The sequence below is a fragment of the Colius striatus genome, chromosome 18 (genome assembly GCF_028858725.1).
Source record: "Colius striatus isolate bColStr4 chromosome 18, bColStr4.1.hap1, whole genome shotgun sequence".
Classification (NCBI taxonomy): Eukaryota; Metazoa; Chordata; class Aves; order Coliiformes; family Coliidae; genus Colius; species Colius striatus.
This window is the reverse complement of record NC_084776.1, coordinates 4,994,606-5,018,992: the sequence shown is the minus strand read 5'-3', so window position 1 is coordinate 5,018,992 and position 24,387 is coordinate 4,994,606. Positions and strand designations below refer to the sequence as shown.

The 24,387-nt window shown below is 43.1% G+C and overlaps 1 protein-coding gene across 1 annotated transcript; it reads right to left on the bottom strand.

Annotated features, from left to right (window-relative positions):
• Positions 1 to 951: 951 nt before the first annotated feature.
• On the bottom strand, positions 952 to 19,115 carry MMD (monocyte to macrophage differentiation associated). The gene is made up of 7 exons (XM_062010945.1): positions 18,896 to 19,115; positions 12,634 to 12,715; positions 6,202 to 6,362; positions 5,432 to 5,506; positions 4,986 to 5,087; positions 4,360 to 4,429; positions 952 to 3,129 (listed from the first exon to the last, which is right to left on the bottom strand). Exons 1-7 carry the CDS (start codon positions 18,922 to 18,924, stop codon positions 2,929 to 2,931), a joined length of 720 nt encoding a protein of 239 aa, XP_061866929.1. The 5' UTR covers positions 18,925 to 19,115; the 3' UTR covers positions 952 to 2,928.
• Between the last annotated feature and the right edge of the window lie 5,272 nt (positions 19,116 to 24,387).

The following is a 24,387-nucleotide window of genomic DNA, read 5'->3' as shown; positions in this document are numbered from 1 at the left end:
CCCTCAGTAATTGAGGGATGTGGGGAAGACAGAATTGGCAGAGCCTGCTTTTGCTAACACAAAGACAAATGAAGACTTTCTTTGTTCATTCCTTGCTGCTGTTGAATTTTAAACCCCACCACAATACAGAAGTGATGCACCCCAGAATAAATCCTGAAATTAATCCTTTCAGATAACCAAATCATTTTTGAATGGCTCACAAGACAGTGTTCAAAAAACATGACCTACAAGTGATGAGACTGAAAGTGTCTGGTATTCAAAGTACCTGCTGCGTCACAGACATCTTCTGGAAAGGTCCATCTGCAAAACCACAACACTGGTGAGCCCTGTGCCAGTTAGACTCTGCTGGTTGCACTTCTACAACCTACAGGCACAGCAAATACAGAAGCAAGTGCTTTTAAAGACATTTCTGTCAGGAAGACAAAGACATCTCATCTCTGCTACCACAGCAAACGCAACCAGAAAAAGCACTGCTGTTACTCCTGGGAGGAAACAGCCTGCAGAGCTGCAATTAGGCAGAAGGGGAGAAGAGGCTAATTGACATACTTGTTTTCCAGACAGAAATGTGGTTTTAGTTCAGCTTCACATTTTATGCAACAATAGCCCTGTAGGGAGAGGGCAAAGTGATGGACTTGAGTGTTGCACAACTGCAAAAGCCCAACCCCAGTACATAATGGTGTAAGAGAACTGATGCAGAACAGCAAAGGGGAAAGCAGCAAGTTCCCAATACTGACCAAAATTTAGACACAAATATACTCTTTCTCCCCTCAGCACAAACTGAATGATTTGGAATGGAATCCTTCCTGCTGGTTGTAAGAGCTGACTGAGAAAGCAGGAGGGTCATTGCGTTCAACTCTGCGTCTCTCCAGAGTGGCAACAGTGTCTTTCCCTGTGGAAGTGTTGGAGGAGGAAAGAAAACCCAACCCAAAAGAGCCAGCAAGAACACAAGAGTTTCCAAATTGCACAAAATGTTTATTGTTAGTCTGGTACATTCAAGATCATACTGACTAGAATACAGTCATTCAAAATAGTTTTGGCGAATTGAAATCTTTTAAAAACCATTTCAAACACTCCAAAAAGCCAAGCCAGGGAAGATTAGCTTCACATTAAACCAAAGGATGCTCAAGCAATAGCTTCACTTTTTACCTAAAGAAAACTTGTAGGTGTGTTTTAGTGGTTGTAACAGTACTGCATTTCAACAGAGCAGATGAACTCACAAAGAGTGGATATATTAAAATAGACACAATGTTAAAAAACTGAGGCATCCAGATGTGTGTTGGACGAGGAATCACCTGCCCACGTGCTCCCTTTGCTCTCCTTTGGGCAGTTCCTGAGCCTGCTGTAGTGGTGTTGTTCCAGTCACCTGCTAACGGCACACAGCAAATGCTTCAATGCCTTGAATTGAAAGTTTGTCCCTCTTTAAAATCCTGCCTACAAATGGATACACTCACAATATGCAACCCCCTGGCAGAGCAAGGTGCAGGATGAAAGTTACCTTTGAAAAACATCCCGATCTTGCTACTTGTTGTTTGCAGCCAGGCAACATCCAGAATGAAATCTGAAGAAGGCAACACGTTTTGGTTTTGTTTTTAAATACTGACATGAAAAACTGAGTGAATTCAAAAGAGGATAAAGTCAATCTTAATATAAGACATTCATTGGATAGTGGGACAGGATACAGTTACGGGACAAACAGCATTATCATCAGTCTTCTACCCCTGGCCATTTAACACACGTGTTCCACAGTCATGATTGTGGTTTTCCTGGACTGAAACATGGTAACACAATTAAAGACCAGTTTAAGTCCCAGAATGCCAAGTGACACTGACTCAAGTTCCTCCAGCTCTCCTCCTGAAAGGCTGAAGAACCCATAACCATGGACTCCAAGCAGGCAGTGACTGCTCTGCACCTGCTGCTCTAGCCAGGAGCTCCCAACAGAATGACCCCAACACAGAAGAGGTTCTGGTGGCCAATTTAAATCCCTTTGAAAATTCAAGCCTTAAGATTACAGCACCAGTATGTGAGTATATATATTCTGGAGAAGTGACTGGTTTGGAGAGGGAGATATCAGCTGCCAACCCCTGGTAAGTCAGCTTTCATCCCAACAGCTGCTGCCTGGGCAGCATGGAGAAGAAACTGGGAATCTAAACTTGTGTTAACTCTTCCTTTTAAATCATTTCCATCATGGATAAAGCCAAATTAAGGTGCTGTTTAAGTGGTATTATAGATGAGCAGAATACTGTCACATCAAAGCTCAGCAGAATCACATTTTAGTTGGTAAAAGTGGTTATTACAATGACACCTGTAACAGCCTTTGGAAGAGGTACAAGGTTTGCATGTCAGTACAGAACATGGAATGTAACTGTCCTTGCAACATGAGGAACTGCATAGATGACAGTTGTGTGTTTTCAGTTCAACAAATGTACTTGTAAAGTGTACAAAACCCACAGAGAGTCTATAAAAGTCACATTATACCAAGATAATGGGTGGTAAAAGTCGATTATTTGTCTGTGATTCATGTTCAATAACTGAGTAGTGGAAAGGTGATAGAAAGCCATCTGAAAGCAAGAGAGTTTCACTGTCACTATTGCACTGACCACCACTTGAATCACTAATTTAGAAAAATCCACGTCGTTAAAAACCGTAAAATTAAACCTAGATACAAAAAGTGATTTGTAAACATCAGGTAGCCAGTTCTACTCACATGGAATGGACTCTTTGTACTGCAGTGCAGTATCCTGGGTATTTACAGCACTTGCCACGCCATGGGCACCTCCCCCATCAGTTCACAGTAACTGTGTTCAGAGAACTACCAAAGTCAGTGCAGGTTCTTCTGTGCAATTGTCCAATTGCCCCCCAGAATTCCAATAATACTGTTACAGAGGCCAAGTGCAGGTTACATGTCTCCTTGTCGTTTCTCTCTCTCTCTCACAAGTGACGGATGATGTCTGCAGGACTTCTGTAAAGGTACTTCCAAATGGCATAGTAATGCACAGCAGCTGCTGTGGCCACAAAGAGGTGCCAGATGGCATGTGCGAAGGGAATGACGCCGTCGCTCTTGAAGAACACCACCCCCAGACAATAGATCAGACCTCCCCAGGCCACCTCCTGAAGCCCCTCGGTGTTGTTCTGTCAAGTCACAAAGAGAGATTAGGGATGGGGTGTAAAGGAGGAAAAGGGTGGTTTATGCACTAAATGTTTTCCCCCCTTCTCTGCCCAAGAAAAGCAAGCTGGCTGTCAGCTCCGAGCAGCTTGGGTGGGACAGATGGACAAGTGAGAAAATTGGTTTATTTATATTACTCTTTGTGAAAAAGAGGATATATTTACATAAAGTCTCAGTAGCACTACAGAAGTGAATAGCTGGAGAACTCAGGAATGAAGACAAGTTTGATGCTTTGCTCATTACAGAGTGGACGACCACGGAGCAAAGGAAACCCTCAACACCGTGCCTAAGGGCTCTCACAAGTTGGATGGAGCATCCAGCAAGGTTCTGCTGTGGCAGTGAAGGCATGAGCCTTGTTCAGATTTATGTTAACAGCACAGAGAGTGAACTCAAAGTTATTTAAAATGTGTAGCCAGAAATAAAGAATTCAGTTCTGAGGTGGGCAGAGCAAGATGCTTTACACACGCACCAAGAAACTTTTATTAGACAAAAAGGGAGATTAAATGCCCCAGATAAGGTGCATCAGCTTCAGACAGTTCAGCCACTGCTCAACTTCTCACTTTTCCCACTGATAAAAAAGAAGCCTCTAGTAAGAGGCAAAGTCTTCCAGCTTTGTTGCCCCTAAGTCATTTTGAAAGAGGCAAGAGTCAATCCACTTCCCCCGTCTGGGTTCAGACCACAGCACCCATTGATTTGACTTTTCAGAGAGCTCTTACATACACCAAGGAAAGGACAATGTCTTCTTGGAAGTCAGTTCCACTTCTATACAGAACAGGCTTCTTTTCCCAATTTGAGTGGTAAGTGGGCACTAAGTAAGTTCATAAACAGTAAAATCTATAAACATTCCTCAACAGGCTTCAGCTACTTCACATCTTTATTGTTTTTACTCAAATGGAAGTAATTGGATCATGTCCCATATCCTTTCAGAACTGAAGGTCTTCAGAGGCAAAGTTTGGAACATAAACTCTTTTAATCTAGACCCTGTGACCCAGATTTGACAAAACAAGGGAGCATCTCATTGCAGTGCAAACTGTTGACCCAAAATATAACCAACTGCCTTTGGTTCTACAGGGAACGTTTACAATTATGCTGGACTAAAATTAACATCCTCTCAGAAGAGAGAGAGCTGCACTGGAACTTCAGCTAGTTATAAAAGGAAAGGTTGTGTTCAGAATGTCAATAGGCACATTCCTTACCATGGATGTCACCACCAGAGCAGGAGAAAATCCCATTGCTAGATAGAAGAAGAGTTCAACGATTTTATACCTAAAAAGGAATGATTTGAGTCATTCCAGGTGTACAAGCGGATGAACATTTCCTTCACAGGCAAGCAAATGTTGTAAATGTGATGTTACTTTGGGTTCACTAAGCTATTCAAAAAGCTTTCTGTGCAGACAGATAACCAATGCTTATGCCAAAACTGAAGGTAGTATTTCTCTCTGCATTGCACAGTTGCAGGCCACACGTTTGCATCACGTACTAGTGAGAATAAAACAGAGACAACTTCTATTTTCTTATAATGACAGGAACCTCAGCAGCTCACCTCCAAAACAAAAACAACTCCTCTACATTCTTGTAGCAAAATATCAAGTTTACACAGTGGATACTTCCCTCCCACCCCTGTAACAGAAGGCAACAATCAAAGACCGTCCATGGCAGGAGGGATACAACTATCTTCTGACAAGTTGTGCATTTGCATCATTCTCATATTTCCACTGTTTCAAAGCTCTGATTTCAATGTGTGAGAGGCTGGATAGGATCACTCAGAGACCAAGAAAGCCCCCACCTTTTGATTTCCAAGTTAAAGGCAAATAATTCTTACTTTTCATGGTAGAGAAATACATAAATGGTTCCTCCAGCAGCCATCAGCCAGATAAACCAACGCATGTGAGATGCCAGAGGCCCAAGCTCACGCAGATTTAACCTGCAGGTACAAAGATGTCGACACAAAAGTGATGAAAGTCAAAAGAGCAGTAGGGCTTGATACAAATAAATAGGTATTCAGAAGCAAAATGTTGGTCCAATGGGTGAAAAGACACTTGGACATTCTACTCATAGAAAGGCAGGAGGTGTGTTTGCACCAATGCGAGATGCAAAGAGCATAAACTAGGGTAGGTGGAATATAAATAAACTACTTTCTGCTTGGTAAATCCCAGGAGATTACATCATGTTGCATTTTGCAATGCACAATGTGTCTGATTGCACCTAAAAAGATACCTATAGATTTTGGAAAGCTGTCAGTCTGACACTGTGCTTCAGATTTCTTACCATGGTGCGTAAGATGCCGCAATAAAGACATAGATCATCATTCTGTCACACATGTGAAAGCAATGCTCCATTGTCCTAGTAAGAGAGAGAACAAGAGAGATTGTGAAAGATTTTTCTATCATCTCAGTTTCCTGACACACTTTGGAATTACTTTGGGGAAATACCATCAGCTCCATAACCTCTCAAAAACCATTTGGCAGACTGTCCAGCTGACTTCAACTTCAGAAATGAGACTCGTAGGAGATGAGCACTCCTCCATTCCTTTCCCCCTCTGCACCCCACCGTGCATCCCACTCTCTGGCAAGGAGGCAGAAAGCTGTCACATCAACTCTGCCTAACCCACAAACTGTTACTAGTCAATGGCGACTGGTTAAATCCAATTATGGTCCAGAATTAGTCAAATCAAGTCTTAATTTTGCTATTGCTGCCTTACTCCCAAAGAGGCTCCCTGTTAGTTCTGTGTATTGCATGTCACAGTCCCAGTGTTCTCATCTCTGCAATGGGATTATATCTACCATGCACTTAGATTATGTTTTTCCCATTAAGAGCCACAAAGGCCCAGAACATCTTTTCTCTGTGAAAGAGCAGCAGCCACTTGTACATGAGCCTGGTTGACAATTCCTTCCGACAGAGCCAAGGGTGGCTTTTGTGTGATTCAGTACAAGGTACCACTCCAGCCTTCCACAAAATCATGGGTTTGACCAAGAAACACAGTGGAAAACCACCACAGGACGTGAAAAGAAAACATCCTGTATGTCTTGTAGCCATACCTCAAGTGACTCTTCTTCCAAGAAATGATATGAAAGACTGTGGAGACGATGAAGAGGGCGCAGAGCCCCACGCCGTACATCCACGCCGTGATCTTCTCCCAGCGGTCATCAGAGAGCCGGTGGAGAAGGGCACTGCCCACAATGGCAGGAACAATGAGGAACTGAGGAAACAAAAGGCCAGTTGTTAAGTCTTTACAGGCAGCCAGCACAGTACCAGCACACAGCAACAGCAGGGCAGATCCACTGCAGCAGCCCTGAAAGACCCTACACATGACACTCATTGCTCCTCGCCAGAGAGGTTTTCATTTATTTGCATGTTGCCACACAAGTGTCAGCACCTGGGCTGCAGGTTATAGCCATTTGTGAGAAACTTCCCCTCATGTGGTATGAAGTTACATGACTAACTCCCCTAGCCATGACACAAAGCAGACAAACAAAAGAACTTGCTAAGTCTGAGTAGTGTTTTTATCTTCACTCCTGCTTCATGTTTTAAAGCAGCACAATTAATTCTGTTTAATTAAGCCTTTGCTTAATTTTCTTGACTGCATTATTTCCACATGCTTTGGGATTATAGTTTACTTTGGCCTGTCTCTAGCCCTGGATCTATGTACCCTTTGTCCACAGAGGCAGAGCACAGGACAGACCAAAGCAAACCATAATCCCAAAGCATGTAGAAATAATGCAGTCAAGAAAACTAAACAAAGGCTTAATTAAATTGTAAATTCATTAGCTGCAAACTTCTTTTATGAATAGATCTTTAATGCACAAAAATGATGCTCTTTCAATGCAGCATATCCAAGGCTGTTTTCCTTGCCACCTCCCTCTCAAGCAGCTTTCATTCAGAGCTTCCAGAACCACTGTTGGGACCTGGTGGTGGAACCAGCGTGATGGCTCACATGGAGCATCCAAGAAGTGGGCTTCAAGCTTCATATAACACTTAAAACCACACTCCTTTCCAGAACAAATTACATCATATATCTTTGCCTCATTCAGAAAAAAAAACAAACTAGGGAAAAAGAAGGAAAAAGTAAAAGGCATTTCCATCAAGTATTCAAAGAACAGAAGCTGCTGGCTTGGACATTTCTACCCATTACTTTCCACTACAAAGGCACATCTTTGTCAGCCTTCAAAGATAAAACACTGCTAAAGTTCCCTTCCAGGACCTACTATGTGTCTTAAAATGTTAATTCACTCACTTGAATTACAAACAAGCTTCAACCCAAGTCTGACCTGCTAAACAATAAAGCTTAGGAACAAGTAATATTTAAACAAATCCAGCAACTCTGCTTTGCATTACAGGTTTGATGGCTCAGAGTGCAAAGTTCTGGTCTAGCCTGCACTGTCTTTGTCCTTCATCTGCTTAAGAGTAGAAGCAACTGAGGCTCTGATCACAGCTCCAGTGCAGAAGATGAATCTGAAAAGTAGATGGCTAATCCAGACAATTAAAAAGTAAAAACCAGCCCAAAACAAATGTGGCTTTTACTTCTTTACTTCATTGTGATTTTTTTTCTTCCTTTTTGCAAAATTTAGTGCATTTACACCAGAACAGCCAAAGAAATGTAAAGTGTGGCATTCTTACAACACAGCATTTGGACCAGAGGTGAAAGCACTCTGAGTTTTGTAATGAGGCTATGGAAGCTGATCTCATGCACTTGAAAGCCAAAAATACTCTGCCAGGCTGGTTTCTCATTTATCTCAAACCATAAATTTCCATATGCATACCCCAGACTGAAGAAAGGTTAGAGTGTTCCAGTCCTCAGGAGGTTAGTGGCTCCTGTTCCCCACACAGGGCATGCAGTTCAGAGTGTGGCTGAAGCCCGAGACAGCAAGAAACTGAACAGATGTGGCAGTTGTTTCATTTCAGCTTTTGCAGGAGACAGGAGGGTAGATGCTCAGCTCCAGACATATTTTTTGGCCATCTTTTTTTAAGCTGTGCAGTCACACTATAACCACACTCAGTTTCCTTCCTGATGCCTAGTGCAAATCTCACTTTTGACTAAACTTGACAGAGAACTAAAAGGTTTCAGAGATACACACTCACAAGTACCATGAACACAAACACGAGAGAAAATAACAACCCCCTACCTATTCCCTATTGAAAACCTGGCCATGAGCTGCTCAGGGATTCTGTCTGAGTTGAGAGCATTTGATAGGAAGGAAGACCTCTTTGGGAGCTAGAATTAGGCATTGCACAGAAAAAACTTTGCCAGATATCTCAGCTTTTTACCAGTCTACAAAGACCAGTATTTCACAAGTTAAGCTATGATGTGAACACTCAAAGGGGCCAGACTGTGATGACAATCACTTCCCCCAGTACTTACTGTATATAAAGTTGTAGGGTTAAAACAAGGAGTTTTCTTATTACCTGTTTCTTTGCACCTTCAGAATGAAAAATACAGCTAGAAATGATGACATGGGTGAAGACCTGATTTAATCTCTTTTCTGCCTTGTCCTGGTGCTGAAGAACAATTGCATTTCTCCCAGGGAACAGCACTGTACTCCCAGGAGAAGGATTTATTGGTTTTTTCTAAGTGTTCTATTTGGAAACACTTTCCCCTCTGTGCCTGATATGCATCATGGGAACAGTTAGAATAAACAAGAGATGTTTTATGACTCTTGTTCAGACCAAAAATAGTCAGATTCAAGACAAAATCCAGAAATGATCCCCTGCTGTTCCAGCCAACTGGATAAAAGTTCTTTGGATACTAATGCCATAACAGATAACACACAATACAATGGACCTCTTCACATCTAACATCCACCTTACAAAAGAAACAGAACACTTCACTCAACACTACAAGGCAGATTTTCCCATGCTCATTTAGGAAAAAGTCCATCTCTAGCACAAGAACTGCATCCTCACCTTCAGCCTGGAGAAGCAATCAATCAGTCCTTTAAAAGCAGGGGTACTTACCAAAAAAGCAATCAAGGAATCAGAGCTAATAATAGAATGAGTGTGATTGTGATGTCTAATTTTACAGCAATGATGTAGCACTTCCAAGTTGCCAGATCACTAGTAAAAAAACCCAACTACTTCCAAGTCCCAAACAGCTTTGCTTATTTCATCATGAAGTGCTTATCTTCTGAATGACTGCCATCAAACCCAGCAATGTACTGTGACCAAACCCTGAACCATCATACTCCAATTTACTAATTTTAGCACCTTCACTAACACTTGCTAAATAAGAAATGGGGATGCTACAGAGACAGAACAAAGGAGCAGGCAACAGTTTCACTAAGTTTCCTAGAGAATTAAATGTGAGCAGGAAGGTACAAATCCCTTTGCAACAAGGAGGAAGACAAAGGATTAAAATGTATTTATTTACAGCTATAGGCAGGTATCTTTAAGAAGAGACTTGAGCACAACCCCTGAGTGAAGTATTTTGGGAAACCAACTACCACAACTCCTACTGTTACAAAGAGCAGCCACTGCAAAAAGCCTCAAAGCACAAAGAAAGATGCTGAAACAGTAAGCTGTAAACCCCATCATGTACTGCAGGGAAATTACACTCTGGTTACTAACTCAAAGCAAAATATCTGGTATCTTCCATCTCTGTGGAGTTGCTTAGGACACTGGTACACTGCTCTGTATCTTATCTGTATTCTATCTGTATTTGTACAGACAATCTGTTTAAAATGTTGCCTTTATATATAACATTCATGCCCAATTAAGCTGTTTTCTCTGCACAAATGGCTGTGCACATCATGCAGTCAGCAATAATAATCTTTGAGGCACAAGCCATTGCAGCAAAGCACGTGCCTTTCAGCAAAAGGGAAACACCAACAGCATAAGGATGGCCTTTACACTTCCTCTTCAGAAAGGAAGAGAGTGGAAGAATCAACACAGCAGCCACAATCTCACGTGACACTTGGGGGATCCACAAAGGACTGTGCCTATTTCAAGCTGCCTGCTCATCAGTTTGCTGGAGAGAAGCAGTGTGGAGCAGGGAAGCTGCTAACAGCAGTCTGGGAGAATGGAGACATTTGCATTGTAAGAGCCCTGTTGAAATTTTCATGACTCCTTCTCCCATGCTCAAATTGCCTGCTAAATGCTCCAAGCCTCATTTTTGAAATATTTATACCTCTTTCTTCTTTTTTTCCATGCACTGCACAAACCAAGGCTGGAATAGACACTGGAACTTACTGTAAGAATAGTTCCCCCTTTTAAGCCATCTGAAGGAAGTGTCAGAGCAGTATAAAGCAAACCATGCCTAAATTCTGAGGCTTTGGTACAACAGGGTGTATCTTTTGTCTGACAAAGCTCATGCACATTAGGAAGTGAAAGATTAGATTCAGCTTACTTTACACCTCAGATTCTTACAACTCCTGTTTTTCTCACACTGTTTCCTTCCTGTTCTTTAAACACAGAGAGCAGTCTTTGCTGACTTTATTCAGCTGCTTCTCTGCCTTTCCTGCCTCTCAGTGTCTAAAGACAAGTCAGGGCCTCGTTTAAAGCTAAAAGCATCAAGACATTTTAAAACAAAGCCTTGCTAGTTAGAAATCTGAAGCTACAAGAAAAAGCTATGCATGAGCCTCTGTATCCCCATGCAACATTGGTGGGTTGGTTTGGTTTTGTTATGTTTTTTGAAGCAGCTGCCTAAACCCACTGCTGCAGATTTTCAAGTCAAAAACCAGACAGGACACCTACTGAGCAGTACAGCCATGCTCAGAAAATACAAGTTGACTACTTTCTGAATTATTAATAAAGCTTTGGCTAAAATACATGGAGAACCACTGCTAAATTCTGTTTTGTAGAAGTTGCATCAATGTCTAATTGAAAACTCAGACTGATCTCCTGGCACAGACTCACTTGACTGTCTAACGTTTCCTAAAAGTCTGTAACACACAGAAGTGAGCATCCCCCGCCTCAGCCTTTCCTGGATTATCCACTGTGCTTTCCCAGATTAGATTCCTATTTCAAGGTTTTGAATTTTAATCCAAATTTACCTCTTCCATACACTTGTGTTTAAGGAGTAACAAATGCCTTTTTCATGCTCCACTCTATTCTCCTTCAAAGGGATGTCAGTATTGCATAACCCCGAGCTGTTACCAGGTCATGGTAGGTTTTAGCACTGTTCAGAAAGTAATTAGGCAGCTTCACCAGAAACTGCAGCATACCAGAAAATACTGATAGGACATCTTGGCTGTAACCTACATGCCTGTTTTTCAACTAGATGTAGGCTAAAATTGCTAAGGAGCACTGCAACTTCTGCCAGATGTTTTGAAATCTAACTTTTTGGCCAGAGTAAACAAGATTTGTACAAGGATTATGAGATAAACTATGTATTTGTGTTAACTGATAGAATGTTGCTTCATTCTCTAGACAAATGAGCACATATTTACATAATGCTGTACTTCAGATCCTTGGCTTAAGAACATGTATGCTGTTGGCTTTTCTATAGGCAAACCAAGGTGATCCTGTTTCTACCAGCAACACAGAGCTGCAGGTTGGCTATTTATAAAGTATATTGAAAGGATCCTTAAGAACAGGTCTTTCTAGCACTGCACAGCCCCATGCACTACGTCAAGAATTCCTACCTGTAGCTCCCTCAGACACACTGGAGGTAAGAGACTGAGGACAAAGTCAAACATACTTCAGATGTTTGGAGTTAAACAAGGGATTGAGGAGAAGCACAAGCTGCTTTTAAAAAAGGGCAAATGTTATCTTCAAAAACAAACACACACATTTTTAAGTCCTTTTTAAAGTGGCAGACAGCAAATTAAACTTCCCAATTACTTAAATAAATAAACAAGGGGATTGCTTCCTTTATTTTGTATACATCAGATATTCAAATCTAGTATGGGTCCTCACACTATGAAAATAAGGGCAGAATAGCACTTTTAGCAGAGCTGCCAGCATTAATGTGCCTCTTGCAAAACAGCAGACTTCTTGGGAGAATCAGTTCATAGACACTAAGCATCAGAATTGAGCCATTTCAGCTCTTGCAGCAAATACCCATGTGATAGTCTCACAAAGCCTTCCACTTCTAACATCAGTAAATCTTTCTTACACTTGTCATATACAATTTGCACAACATTATGTCAGCACAGCACTGAGAAATCTGCCTTGCAAGAATAACCAGTACAGGCCTGTATTCACTTTACTGTAATCATCCTTTGACTGGGACAGAGGATAATGAACCTAGTTTGAGATATGTCATTCACTTTGGTGAAAAGGAATGTCATGAAGCATTTGGAGCTCCTAGAGATGCAGAAGAAGGAACAGTGATAACCAGCCATCTAATTAACATTGCACTTTCAGGACTGTTATAGCTGAAGCACATATAACAAAGCCAAAAAGGTTGTAAACGTGAATCCAGTCAGGCAAAGGTGAGCATTTAGTCATCCAAACCCCACAAAAGTGTACTGAAACATCTGGTGTATATAAAAAAAAGAGGAAGCAAACTCCAAACAAAACAGAAATGTACTTACTGCATGTGTGTAGCAGTTAGCAGCATGTTCATAGCAAGTGGGTTTGTAGCGGCTGTTTGCTGGAGCTGGGTGGTTCATGAACCTGTTGAATAATTAGAAGGTATTTTTAGGAGAGTTAATAAACCACCTCTTTGGAGTATCATGAAGGGATATCTCCAACCTAACAGTGTTAAAATTAAGTACAGACATTGTAAAAGTAACTGCTATTTGAGTTGTAAGTTCTCTCTTAACAGAAACACGTGTTAAATCCATTCCCGTGGCCGCCTGCCACAGCTGATGGTTACCTTTCATCAAGACTTTGCATACAGAAGTCAGATCCCTCTCTTTTCCAACAGTGTGGTCAGATGAAGAATGAACTATTTCCTATTTAACTTACATATATGGACATCATCATAGCTCTTAAAACTACCGCAATATCCCAGTTCTGTAACACTTCTGAATAAACCCATTTGGACCTTGCCTTTTCAATTCCTGTAGCAAGCAGTGTGAGTGTTTGCAGCCTTAGATGGCTGGAGTTTCCTTTGAGGTTAATCCTCTCTTTTGTCTGTAACTAAGATTCAGGCTACAGAGGGATCAAAGGAGACTCTGACAACTCCAAAGAAGAAAATTGTCAAGAGGTTTCCCATAGATGTTCCACCCTTTAATGTCCAAACGTTACCCACCAAACAATCACACCAGACACAACCTATGCAAGCAGAAGGAAACACCATGAAACTTGAGGAAGTTTGGGAAGAACTTGCCAATTGAAATGTTGCATTTAACTATTTAAGAACAAACACACACTTGAATTGTTTCTGTGATGTGCAACTTAAATCTGTGCATAAAACCAGAACACGTGTGTGTGCAGCCAGATGGTCACATCGAAGCTATGCTACAGCTACAGTTATCCCAGCACAGCCTGGGATCATGCAAAAGTGATTCTCTTTCACTAATAAATTCCAGTTTACTCCAGACTATTATAAAACTATGCACTGACAATTAAGACAGGTATCCAACAAACCAGAAACAGCATCACAACACAGCCAGACATCGTTGTATGTTCACAACTGAGAGCAGCTTTGTTAGCTAGATTTATATAAAGAGCTTGTTAGATGAACTTTGGTCCTCCTCCATGTCCCTCCTGGTTTAAGTCAAAACCAGCCCTATTTTTATGGCATCCATAAAATATTGGCTGATCTGAAACCAGGGAAAAACAACCAACCAATCAACCAAAATCCCCCAGGATCTTACAACCAGAATTCAACCAGAATCTTACATATCTGAGTAAGCAGCTCCAGATTTCTGGGGTAGGACACTTGTGTTTTTTGACTGATTTATTAAGTGATTTCTAAATTGATATATGAAAATTTAACAGAACACAGTGTCATGATCTCTCTCAGAATCGTGGCAATTTCAGAAACCCAGTTTCAACTCTCACCAACACAAAGGATAAGAAAACTGTGAATTTCACTCCCCAATGCTGTGTTATAAATGATTGATGGCAACTGAATAATTCCATGGGAGTTAATATAGTGTTAAAAAATGGCAAATCATCTGTCAGTGACAAGGGACACCTTGCTTTTATCTCCAAGAGGACAATGACATTGTAGTTCCATCCACTGGCTCGCAGAGCATTTGGAAAACAATTTTGTTGCCCAGTGCTTCCAGGTCAGGTCTTCAACAGCTGCTGAAGACCATCTCAGCATCTCTACAGATGGAACATTCAGTTTCCTCAGTTCTGCTTCCAAGTTAGGAAAACATTTAAAAATAAAAGCATCTGTTGGCTCAGCAAGTGACCAGGATTCAGCTGCCCTTGCCCAACCTCATCAATCCAAAAGTCCTGAGAAACCCTTCACTGGTTACATCTCAAACTTTATTACATTTCTCCAAAGGCCATGGGGGTACCTTGGGAGTCTCACAAGTAGTTAAAAAAAACAGTTCCCAAACTAAAGAACCAAAAGGAATGAGCTTATCCTCAGTATTAGCTGCAGCATTTCTGTTGCTCTAAATTTCTGTGTAAGATATTATTATAATCTAAAAATCTATAAATAATTGAAGGCAGCCTGCTAATGGGACCTTCTATTATCCATTACAAGATTTCTTTCAAGGTTATTTTTCCCCTTTTAATTTGTATTTTAGTAGAAAAGCTACTGGATCTTTCTAAAGCAGTCATAACAGAGCCTGGGGAAATGTTATGATTTTAGACAGAATTATGAACAAACCCTTTGGAAAAGTCCATTTATTATTAGGATTTCTTATTCTCACTCATTTAAAGGCAGTGTTGTTACCAGTAAAACAAACAGAAAGACATTAACAAAGCAATCCTTTCTGTTATCTACACAAAGGGTTGGGGGTTTTCCCCCTTTCTTTGTGCCAGCACGGGAATGGTGCAAATATTTATTCATCTGTGTGGTAACTACAGGCTGACAAAACAGACAAGCATCAGGTTTCAGAAAACTTCACACCTACCAAACACTTCAAACTTCTTATTTTTTAAATCCTTCAGTTCTGATTATGGAATTTAAACCAATCACCAAAATGGTAAAAAGGCTCCCACAACAGCTGAAACTCGCTTTTCTACCACCAGAGAGTTCGAGCAGAACACCACCATTAGCAAATCTTTCCCCATTCTCTTCACCTACATGTTTATCTGAACACCACCACCACTAGTGTGTTTTGGCAGGAGTGACAGTTAGACTTTACCTTTACCTTAAAGAAAAGGTTCTCACAACCCCCCAGTACCTAACTCTGCCGTACCTGTGCCATTCCTGCACTTCTCCTTGCTGAAAGGCATCGACTGCAACATGCTGCAAGCATCAGGCAGCAAATGCTGGAGCACATTTGCTCAGGTCACTGCTCACAGGCAACACTTCCATTGAATTTGAATTCTTTCCCTATGCCTTTTTATAACACTCTTTATGAACCTTATGGGGAACAACTGTAGAGGAAGGATCATTTAACAAGTGGTTGCAGGGGGCAATAATTCCAGATAATGCTTCTCTTGAAGCTTCATTTGCAGTTTGACAGTTGGTGCTTAATGTCTCCAGAAACAGACCTGAAGTTTGAGCACAGAGGCTTTGTGATCCTACACCTAAGAAACTCCTCACAATCAGGTAAGTCTGCTTTGACACATCCTGTTGAATAGGCCAGCCATACACTCCTGTAGCTGTATACACATATGACATGGTTGTATGAAGGCAAGAGACTTTGGTTGCAGCCTTATTCAGAGTCAAGAGGCAAAAACTGTTCTGTTCTTTGTTATAGATAAATAAATAAATAAACCCCACACCACCTCCAACAATGGATGCTTTTTGTTTTCTGCCACATGAGTACTGCGACACAGGGACGTTGTTTTCCCTCCTATCTCCAGGTCAAGTTTGCCTCTTCTGAGAAAGATATTAGTCAGGAACATAAACTCACCTTCCTAAAAGTGGTAACTTGATACACAGCTTTCAGATGCTGTTGAGTCCTAAATAAAGGCTCTCTATAACATAAACATTTAGGTTATTATCAAATGCAAGACAATCTGACAAGGTTCCCCTGAACTGAACTGAAATTCACAGGAAACATCTTTAAGTGAAGCCTTTTGACTCTCTAAAAGTATTATCTGATAAGAGCTCTAGAGAAATAGGAGTCATTTAATGAGGGAATCTGCAGCATTACCTCACAAGAATGCATAAATACTTCTCCATTTCAGACACTGACAATCCAAGATGTCTAACATAAAATATTAATTGCTTCAATATCAGAAAGTGACATTTCTGAAATTAACAGACTCATAACTCATTGCAGCCAGTCACGAGAACAGAATGCTTCTGCTCTGAACTGAGTTATGAGTTCATTTCCACCATTTAAACACATTCTTAAAGCTCAAGATCTACTTGAGGGCAAGGAAGTCCAAGCTTCATAATTTCACAGCACATGAACAACCTCCTTTGATGAGCACATTCCCACCAGAAGTGGAAAAGGGGTACTGAGAAAGATACATGACAACTTAAACCAGAAAACTCATACCCTTTTACACTACTTGAACTTTGATCTTGAAACGCTTCAAACATTTTAAATGTTAAACATGTGGAGTGATCCATTCTTTGTGAGAGACCCCTGATCTGATTCCTGTTCATTTCCAAGGAGTAGATGCTACATGTATCACAGCAATTCCAGAATTAAGAGACCACAGTGCTTGGGAGAGGAAGCAGGAGGAAAATCTGAGGGTTCTTAATGCTTAATCTTTGCAGGCATACCCAGCTTAGAAAAAGAAATGATCAAATCCAAAATCTACTGTAGTATCTGATGGCATTTGTCTGGTATCACAGCAAGCTCATATCCCAAACTGCAGAAGGGAAAAGCACTCCTCAAATCTTGCCTTATTCTTGATTCCCATCTGCTGAATGAATTATTCCTTTAATCATGAAGTAAAGTGACAGTAAAAACAGCAAACACTGATGGTAGCCCCAAAGACCAGGATTTTTTTAGTCTATTCAGGAAGTACATTTCCTTTATTCACCTTAAAAGGCCTCATACTTCCTTTTACCAGCTTAAAAGCACATTACCCCTTCATGAATCTTTTTCTTCCCTTATGCTTTCCAGCAGCAGGAGAGGCCATTTAGATCTAATAAGCCACAAATAACAGCATGTGAGAAACTGCAACAAGGTGGGGATAACTGCACAAGGCCAGCAGTTGCACACATGAAATGTATCATTCAGTATATAAATATTTATATCTTTATATAAATATTTAGATACTGAATGACACATTTCATGCAAGCGACTACATCCAGTACCTAAATATTTAGATACTAAAGCATTCTTTTTATGTTACTTAGGCTCTTTGTTTTGGAGAGGAAAAACACAACCAAATTACAAGCAAGTCAAAACAGATCGGGGCTGAAGTTTCATGATGACTATTTAGGTAAGATTTTGAAGACAAATAGGTTTAAGAAAAGCTTGTTTCTTTGACCAAACTGGCAGATATTTCCTCTTGACAAATTTCACTCCGTTTGGTTAAAAAAAGAGCCATCTTCCTCTGGACCAAGCAATCTTCCTTCCAGGATTAGAAAATAACTAGTTGTGCTTTTTACCTTCACATAATCTTCGCTACTGCTGGATAACTGAGTTACAGAAGTAATTCAGAGCAGTACAGTAGCAGTGAAAGATCCATGAAATCAGGGATATGCTGCCTAAAGGTTCACATACTTACAGCATGATGCTAAAGATAAAATCTGCAATACTCTGAGAATCCATTAACAATTGTGGTATCACACAAAGATTAGGTCATGGGGAAAAATGTGTCTGTGCATCGCACTGATCTCCAGAGAGACTCCTCAGCCCTCTGGTAGGTATGAAAGGCAAAATTTCAAGTGAAGAGTGAACAGAAGTCAGATCCAGGTGCTGCAGCATACCTGAGCTCAGGGGCAAGGTATCAGCCAGCCTGGCTGCCTAGAAGTGTGCTGCTACAGCAACTAGGTCTGAGCACTTTTGTATTTTTCCCTCATTTTTGCTTCCCTTTTCATACTTAGGCTTTGATGAGCAAGTTGCTCAAAGGAGAGCAGGCAGCCTTACAGCAGTGTACCTGCTGAGGGAAATCATCCTAAAACCTAGTCTTATCTGGGAGACAGACTGTCACTCAACAGTCATGGCCCTGCATCTAGACTTTGAGAATTAAAGTCCCTAAAGCCCACACATACACGTTTATCCAAGAATCTCGATCGCACCGTCACCCAGCCGATGCTGCTGTGAATACGAGCAGCATCTTCAGGCCGCCCGGAAAGGCACCGGAGCATCCGAGGGCGTGGAGGGAGACAAGGCGGGCGGCGGTGCCTCCCGGCCCGGCGGGCAGCACACAGCGGCGCGGCTCCGCAGCCACAGGTCGGGCTCCGCTGGAGGCTCGGCTGGGACACACGGCCGGATGCGCGAACCTTCACCCATTTAACGCAGAAGAAGGGAAAAATAATAAAGACATGCAGAACGCTCCCTCTCCCCGCACACCCCGGCGGGACGGCTCTCCTCTCCCCGCCCGGCACCGGCGGTACCGCGGGCCCCCGGGAGCTGTGCGGGTGGCGGCCGGCGCCTCAGCAGCGAAATCGGGCGGGGGGACAAGAAAATCTCAGATACTCCCACCCTAACCCAAACACGACCCTGAGCACCGCCGCGACCGTCCCGGACTCCGAGCGGAGGGGAAAGTGGAGGCGGACGGAGGGTCCCATCCATCAGAGCAAGCCAGGAGAAGCGGGGCGCCGCCGCGAATGAAAGGGGTTGGCGGGGGGGGGGAAATTGATCTCACCTCCTAAACCTCTCCTGGAGCCGCCGCATGGGTCCGGGCCGCCCGCCCCGGCCGAGGGGCGGGCGGGGGGTCGGGACGGGAGGCTGCGGGCGGCTCCTGAGGCGGCGAGGGCCGGAGTCCGGGCCCTCATTGGCGTGCGAGCCGCCGCGATGGGCGACGCGCGGGAGCCGAGCGGGCGGCTGCGGGCGAGCGGCCGCTTTAACCGCCCTCGCGGCTCCTCTCAGCCCGCCCGGCCCGCGCTTCCCTCCGCCCCTGCCCGCCCACAGCGCCCGGGCCCGCCGCGGCCCGCCCCCGCCCCCGCCGCGGCAATGGCGGGAGGGCGGCGGCCGGGCGCGGGGCATCATCCTCGGCGAGGGGCGGCTGCGGGAGCCGGGTCCGCGGCCGCTTCTTTGCCGGGAGATGGAGCTCGGCGGGGAAGCGCCGGGCGGGGATCGCGAGCCGCGGCCTGGATGCGAGGTCGCGCCGAAGGTGGCCCAGGCGGAGCCGGGCTTCCAGGATCGGCCTGCAAAACGACAACGGGAACCGCAGCAGCGCTGCCGGGGGCTCTCCGAGCGCCGGGGCTGCGGCTCGGCCCCCGCAGCCTTGCAGGGGCGGCCGCGATTGAACAGCACCGAGTGACAGGAGACAGTGGTTGAGTTGCCATTGTCTCAACGCACGCACCCGGATAAGCAGGCGGATGAGGACTTGGCGGCTGCAACGTGCCTACATTTTAAATACCAGAAGCTGAGAGAGCCCTTCTGTGAGGGATATGGCACAGGCCAGCCGAAGCCCTGGCGGGGGTGGGCAACCCTCCTGTCTCTGCCCAGCAGGGCACTGCAGAGCCGGCACCGCACTCCCTGTCACATAAAGCTGCCTGTGGAATAATTCACCCCGCTCCACATCGAGGTTACAGTGGCTAGACTGCCTGTGATAACCTGCCCGGCTGCCTTCCTCCATCCCCCAGCTGTAAGCCATAATCTTATCTACTCAAACCAAATGTTTCCAAGCAAGGGTTATGTTACTAAGGGAAAAGACCATATCAAGCATGTTTCTGTGTGATGAATGTGGTGTTGCCTTGTATTGCACAAATCAGGGCATGAATTAGGAGAACATTAAGTTCTATTCAAGCTTTTGTCTTCTGAGCTAAGATCTTGTTTACAATGGAGGTTTGAAAGCTTCCAGCCCTCAACAAAAGCAATTAGTATAGGCACAGCGAAGCAAACCACAGGTTAAGACAAATAAGCTATATCCAGCATCAGCATCGTTTACGGTAGAACTGGGACAGATGGGATCTGCTGGCTGCTGCTGCCATGCTTTGTAAGCCATCCCCCCATCCAAGCAGCCATGTCATCCCTGTCTGGTAACCATCTCTACCACAGGCAGCAGAAGGAAGTGTGAGCTGGCTTGTGAGACTTGGCTGGCTCTCAGGCTAAATCTGACTTTTCACAGCCCTCGGTCCATTTTACTAACCCTCTGTGCCAGGAGCAAGCAACCAACTAGGTGGTAGCAGCTTTGTAAACCTCCATGGCCAGACTTACCCCTTGGTTTCTCTAGAATCAGAATGGAAAAAGCTTTCCTGGTACAAGGGGCAGATTTTGGTCTCCATGGGGGTTGCTGCAAGGGTGGCTGGGGCTGGGCCACTTCAGGCAGTTGGTTGCTCAGCTGTGCTCCAAGGGGAGGGTAAAGCTTGTTGCTGGAAGGGAGAGCTGAAATGCAGAGCCAAGCTACTTCCCTGAGAAAGGCTTCTATTAATCTCAGCAAGGTATCACTGTTAATAAATTGGTACAATCTGTCATCCAATTTAACAGTGTCACTGATGATAAAGTTTCCTATTCCTTATGTTACCTGTTAACCCAAAAGGAGCAAAGTTTGAGGACACCACGGAAGAGCCCAGCCACACGCATGGCTGCATTTCAACACCTTCAATGGTATCCCAACAGCATGGCTTTGTTTTGAGGTGGCCTAGCTACCTTCCTGCTCAATACCACACCTCCATCCTTGCATTCCCCAAGGACTGCCCCAGCAACTTGCTCTTTCAGGCTGTAAAAATGTTGTTGAACATGTGACATTATGGCCACCAGGACTGGGGGGCTGGCTTCTTTGTGGTTCTGGTAAGAACCTGGACTGGCTCCTGTAAAATACACTTGCTGAGACCTTCGAAGGTCAAAGGCATTGCCTTTTGTCTCCATCTTCTCTCACTCCCTGTGCTCCTCTTTGACTCTTTCTTCTGTCTCTTCTCAATTCATTTCAGTTCATTTCCTTCCCTACTGCCTTTGACATTTGATTTAGGCTCTATTGGCAAGCGTGTCACATGGAATTTTTCTCTTCACAGTCTTCAAAGCCTGTTTTTCCACCTTTGTGCTATGGTCACAGATCTCACAAATTGGGTGGTCTTTAAAACAACAATTGGTGTAGCTTCCTGTTGCTGGAGGAGCAAAGATTCTCAGGTTCAAGAAGCAGTTAAAATAAATAAATAAATCCCTGTTTCAAACTTGTTTATTTTGAATGAAAAAGAGAATGTTCAAATCATGAAGCTTGACTGAGTGGAACTAAGTTAAGATCACCAGCCATCACAACAGCAGTGATGAGACTAGATTTTGAACTGAATGTCTGTGTTACTTAAGGAGACTGAATTCCTCAGCGTGGATATTGTTAAAGCAGTTCTGACCAATACAACGATTTTAATACCAGTGACTTTTGTCAAGCTCATCTCTGTAATTGCTTTTTGTGATGTAATGAATCACAATGCCTTAAAAAATCACAACAAAAGAAGCCTCTCATTATGGACCAAGTAACCATTAAATCTAAGTCATAAAAAATTGGCATTAGGCTTACAAAATTAAGGAAGCAAAAACCTTATTGAGTTTCATTACTCTTATTTACAGGGTATGAAAGAAAAAAAACACCCTTCAAATATCCAATATCCATTTGATTAAAAAATGTTCTTAAGACTAGGAATACATCATAGTGAGCTCAGCCAGAAATGTATCTTCATAGGTGAGTCAGGGTTACAAGAAGATGGAAGAACTTTCCTTACAGAATGGATCCCTGCTGTGAGGCACTGTCATGTAGTGTGTTTGGAAGAAGGAGCAGTGTGTTGAAAACAAACAGCTGATAGCCTGTTACTTTGTCATTGGATAAAGACAATTTATCCTCTAATTCTAATTTATTCTAATTATTTATTCTGATTTATTCTAATCAGGGCTCTGAGGTATTTGCAAAAGGATTTGTCCAAAATAAACCAGGCAATCCCAGTCTGATACCTCAGATGCCCATTGGACAGGTGTCTGCGGGGCAAATCTGTAATTAGTTGCAGTTCTTGACAATCTCCACAGTGCAATCAACGAGTACATGATCTATGGGATTTGCCTTTATTATTCCTAGGTCAAATTTCTGTTTTCTATGATTTCTAGGACAGGCACTGTCTACTTGCCTGGGCATGGAGGAGTTTGGACTCCTGGACACTTTATAAGCATTCCATTGACACATGCAGACATGTAGTTTGTGAATCAGACACCAAATGCTGTTGTAGGATTATACAAATAGGGACAGAAAAGTGGGGTCTGTGGTTTTTACCACATTGCAGAATTGTCTGGGGTGGCACAGATCATAGAATGGTAGGAGTTGGAAGGGACCTTTAGAGATCATCTAGTCCAACCCCCCCAGATCAGATCACACAGGAACACATCCAGGTGGGTTTTGGAACATTTTATGTTCCAGCTTCATGCCATTATCCCTTGTTCTGTCACTGGATACAACAGAAAAAAGTGCTGCCCCAACCTCCTGACATCAGCCACATATTTGTAAGTATTAATCTCTCAAGCAAATAAGCAGAACTTGCCAGAAGCTCCCTTTTTCCCACCCAAGATGAAAATTCAGTTACCAGATGAGATATCAGTGGGGAATGAAGTTCTATCAGGAGGTTGCATGAATAAAACTAAACATCTCACACAAACACTGAGTCTCTTCTTGCCATGTGGCACAGACAAGTTCTCATGATGAGCCTGCCCAATAACTAGTCACTCACTTTGTTAGACAGGTAGCAGAGAAGCAAATGTTTGTAAGCAATGCCATGGTTGCCGAAACAGATATATCTGTAACAAGACATCACAAATCTTCCCAGGTACTTACTTTTTGGGGTTGCCAGTGGGAACGGGCTGAAGTTGGAGGCAGCAGGGCAGTATGCTATGGCCCAGAAAGCTCTTGGGCAATTGAATGCAGCAGGGAGGCAAGCTGAGCAGCATGTAGGGCCCTTAATGAGGACGGGAAACAAGTTTGACAGGTGAAACTCCTCTCCACTCCCAGTCTACATGGGAGAATAAATTAAGCTTTTCTGATAAGTAAGGGTGTAGAAAAATACCCTTCTGTCCTTTTTGACCTCATAACAAACAGAATATGAGGATCTAGCCTTCCTCTCTAAGGACTGTATGTGATAATGGAGGAAGGTGATAGTTTCACTAATGTTTAATTTAGAAGTTTTAGGGACAAAGCTCTTTCCTTAGGTTTAGAGGTAAAACATAACTCACTGATGTAACTTTTGAAGGAAACTGTATTTCTTCTTCAAGTTTATAATTTGAAAATCAATTTTACTGTAATGTAGATGTCAAGACCTAGACAGCAATAGGCCTCAGGTGAGCCCAAGATAAAGCTCTGCGTGCCGCACTTTGGACACAAGCTCCCATTTAAGTGTGAGCTGTGGGGTGCTCTGGAGCACTGGGGGCAAAGCTGGAGGCTGTGCTCCCTCTTAGCATGTCCTCAGACACATCTGTGCAGTACAGATCAAGTGGATGAATCAACTCAGAGAAGTGCTTGGGCTTCCTTAGTGTGACTGTGGACACATGGCAGTGGAACTACCCTGTAAGTTCTGCCCTGGGTTTGAACCAGGACAAGAATCGTGCTGGAAGCATGGATGTAGCTCTTGCTGCAAATTGTCCCAGATTTCTGCCTTATCTAACAGTCTTTTTTAAGCATAGTGTGAAGGAGAAGCATCTCTTACTGAAATGCATGTCAATGGTCTTGTGAAACAAGTGCCTCTCCCTCCCTCAGCCTTCCCCTAATCTAATTAATCAGGTAATCCCACTGAAGGCAGGCTTATAAATAGCTTTCCAAACAGTAATGGAATTAGTTCTGGCCCAGACAACTTTTCCAGGGTGACACAGGTATCAAAGAAGGACTTGCTCCTTGGCATATACAGCCATTTGCAGTGGAAATGTTGAAACATAAACATTTACCCTATGTCACAGTGCTCTTGCTGCCAGCATTCAGCCTGAAATGGGATTACAGCATGACCGAGTAATATGATAGACAAGACTTACTGCAAGGAAAACAAGTGATTTGAGAGGGAAGCACCTTGTGCTACATCACATTAGGCTACATAATGAAATGTCATATTCTACTGAAGGTTTTGTCAGTATTTCTGAGAAAAGTGTCTTTTTCATGGCCACAATGCACAAGATTTTGTGGGGACAAGAGTTACGTCAGGGAATGATAACGAAAGTCCTTTGAGTCCATAG

What these genes read in the sequence shown, in the direction of transcription:
- MMD (XM_062010945.1), bottom strand. Translation starts at nt 18,924, where the DNA reads ATGCGGCGGCTCCAGGAGAGGTTTAGGAG. An exon ending in CTAACTGCTACACACATGCA is followed by an intron (nt 6,363 to 12,633) that starts GTAAGTACATTT and finishes TTGTTTCCTCAG; the next exon opens with TTCCTCATTGTTCCTGCCAT. An exon ending in GCGGCATCTTACGCACCATG is followed by an intron (nt 5,088 to 5,431) that starts GTAAGAAATCTG and finishes TTGTACCTGCAG; the next exon opens with GTTAAATCTGCGTGAGCTTG.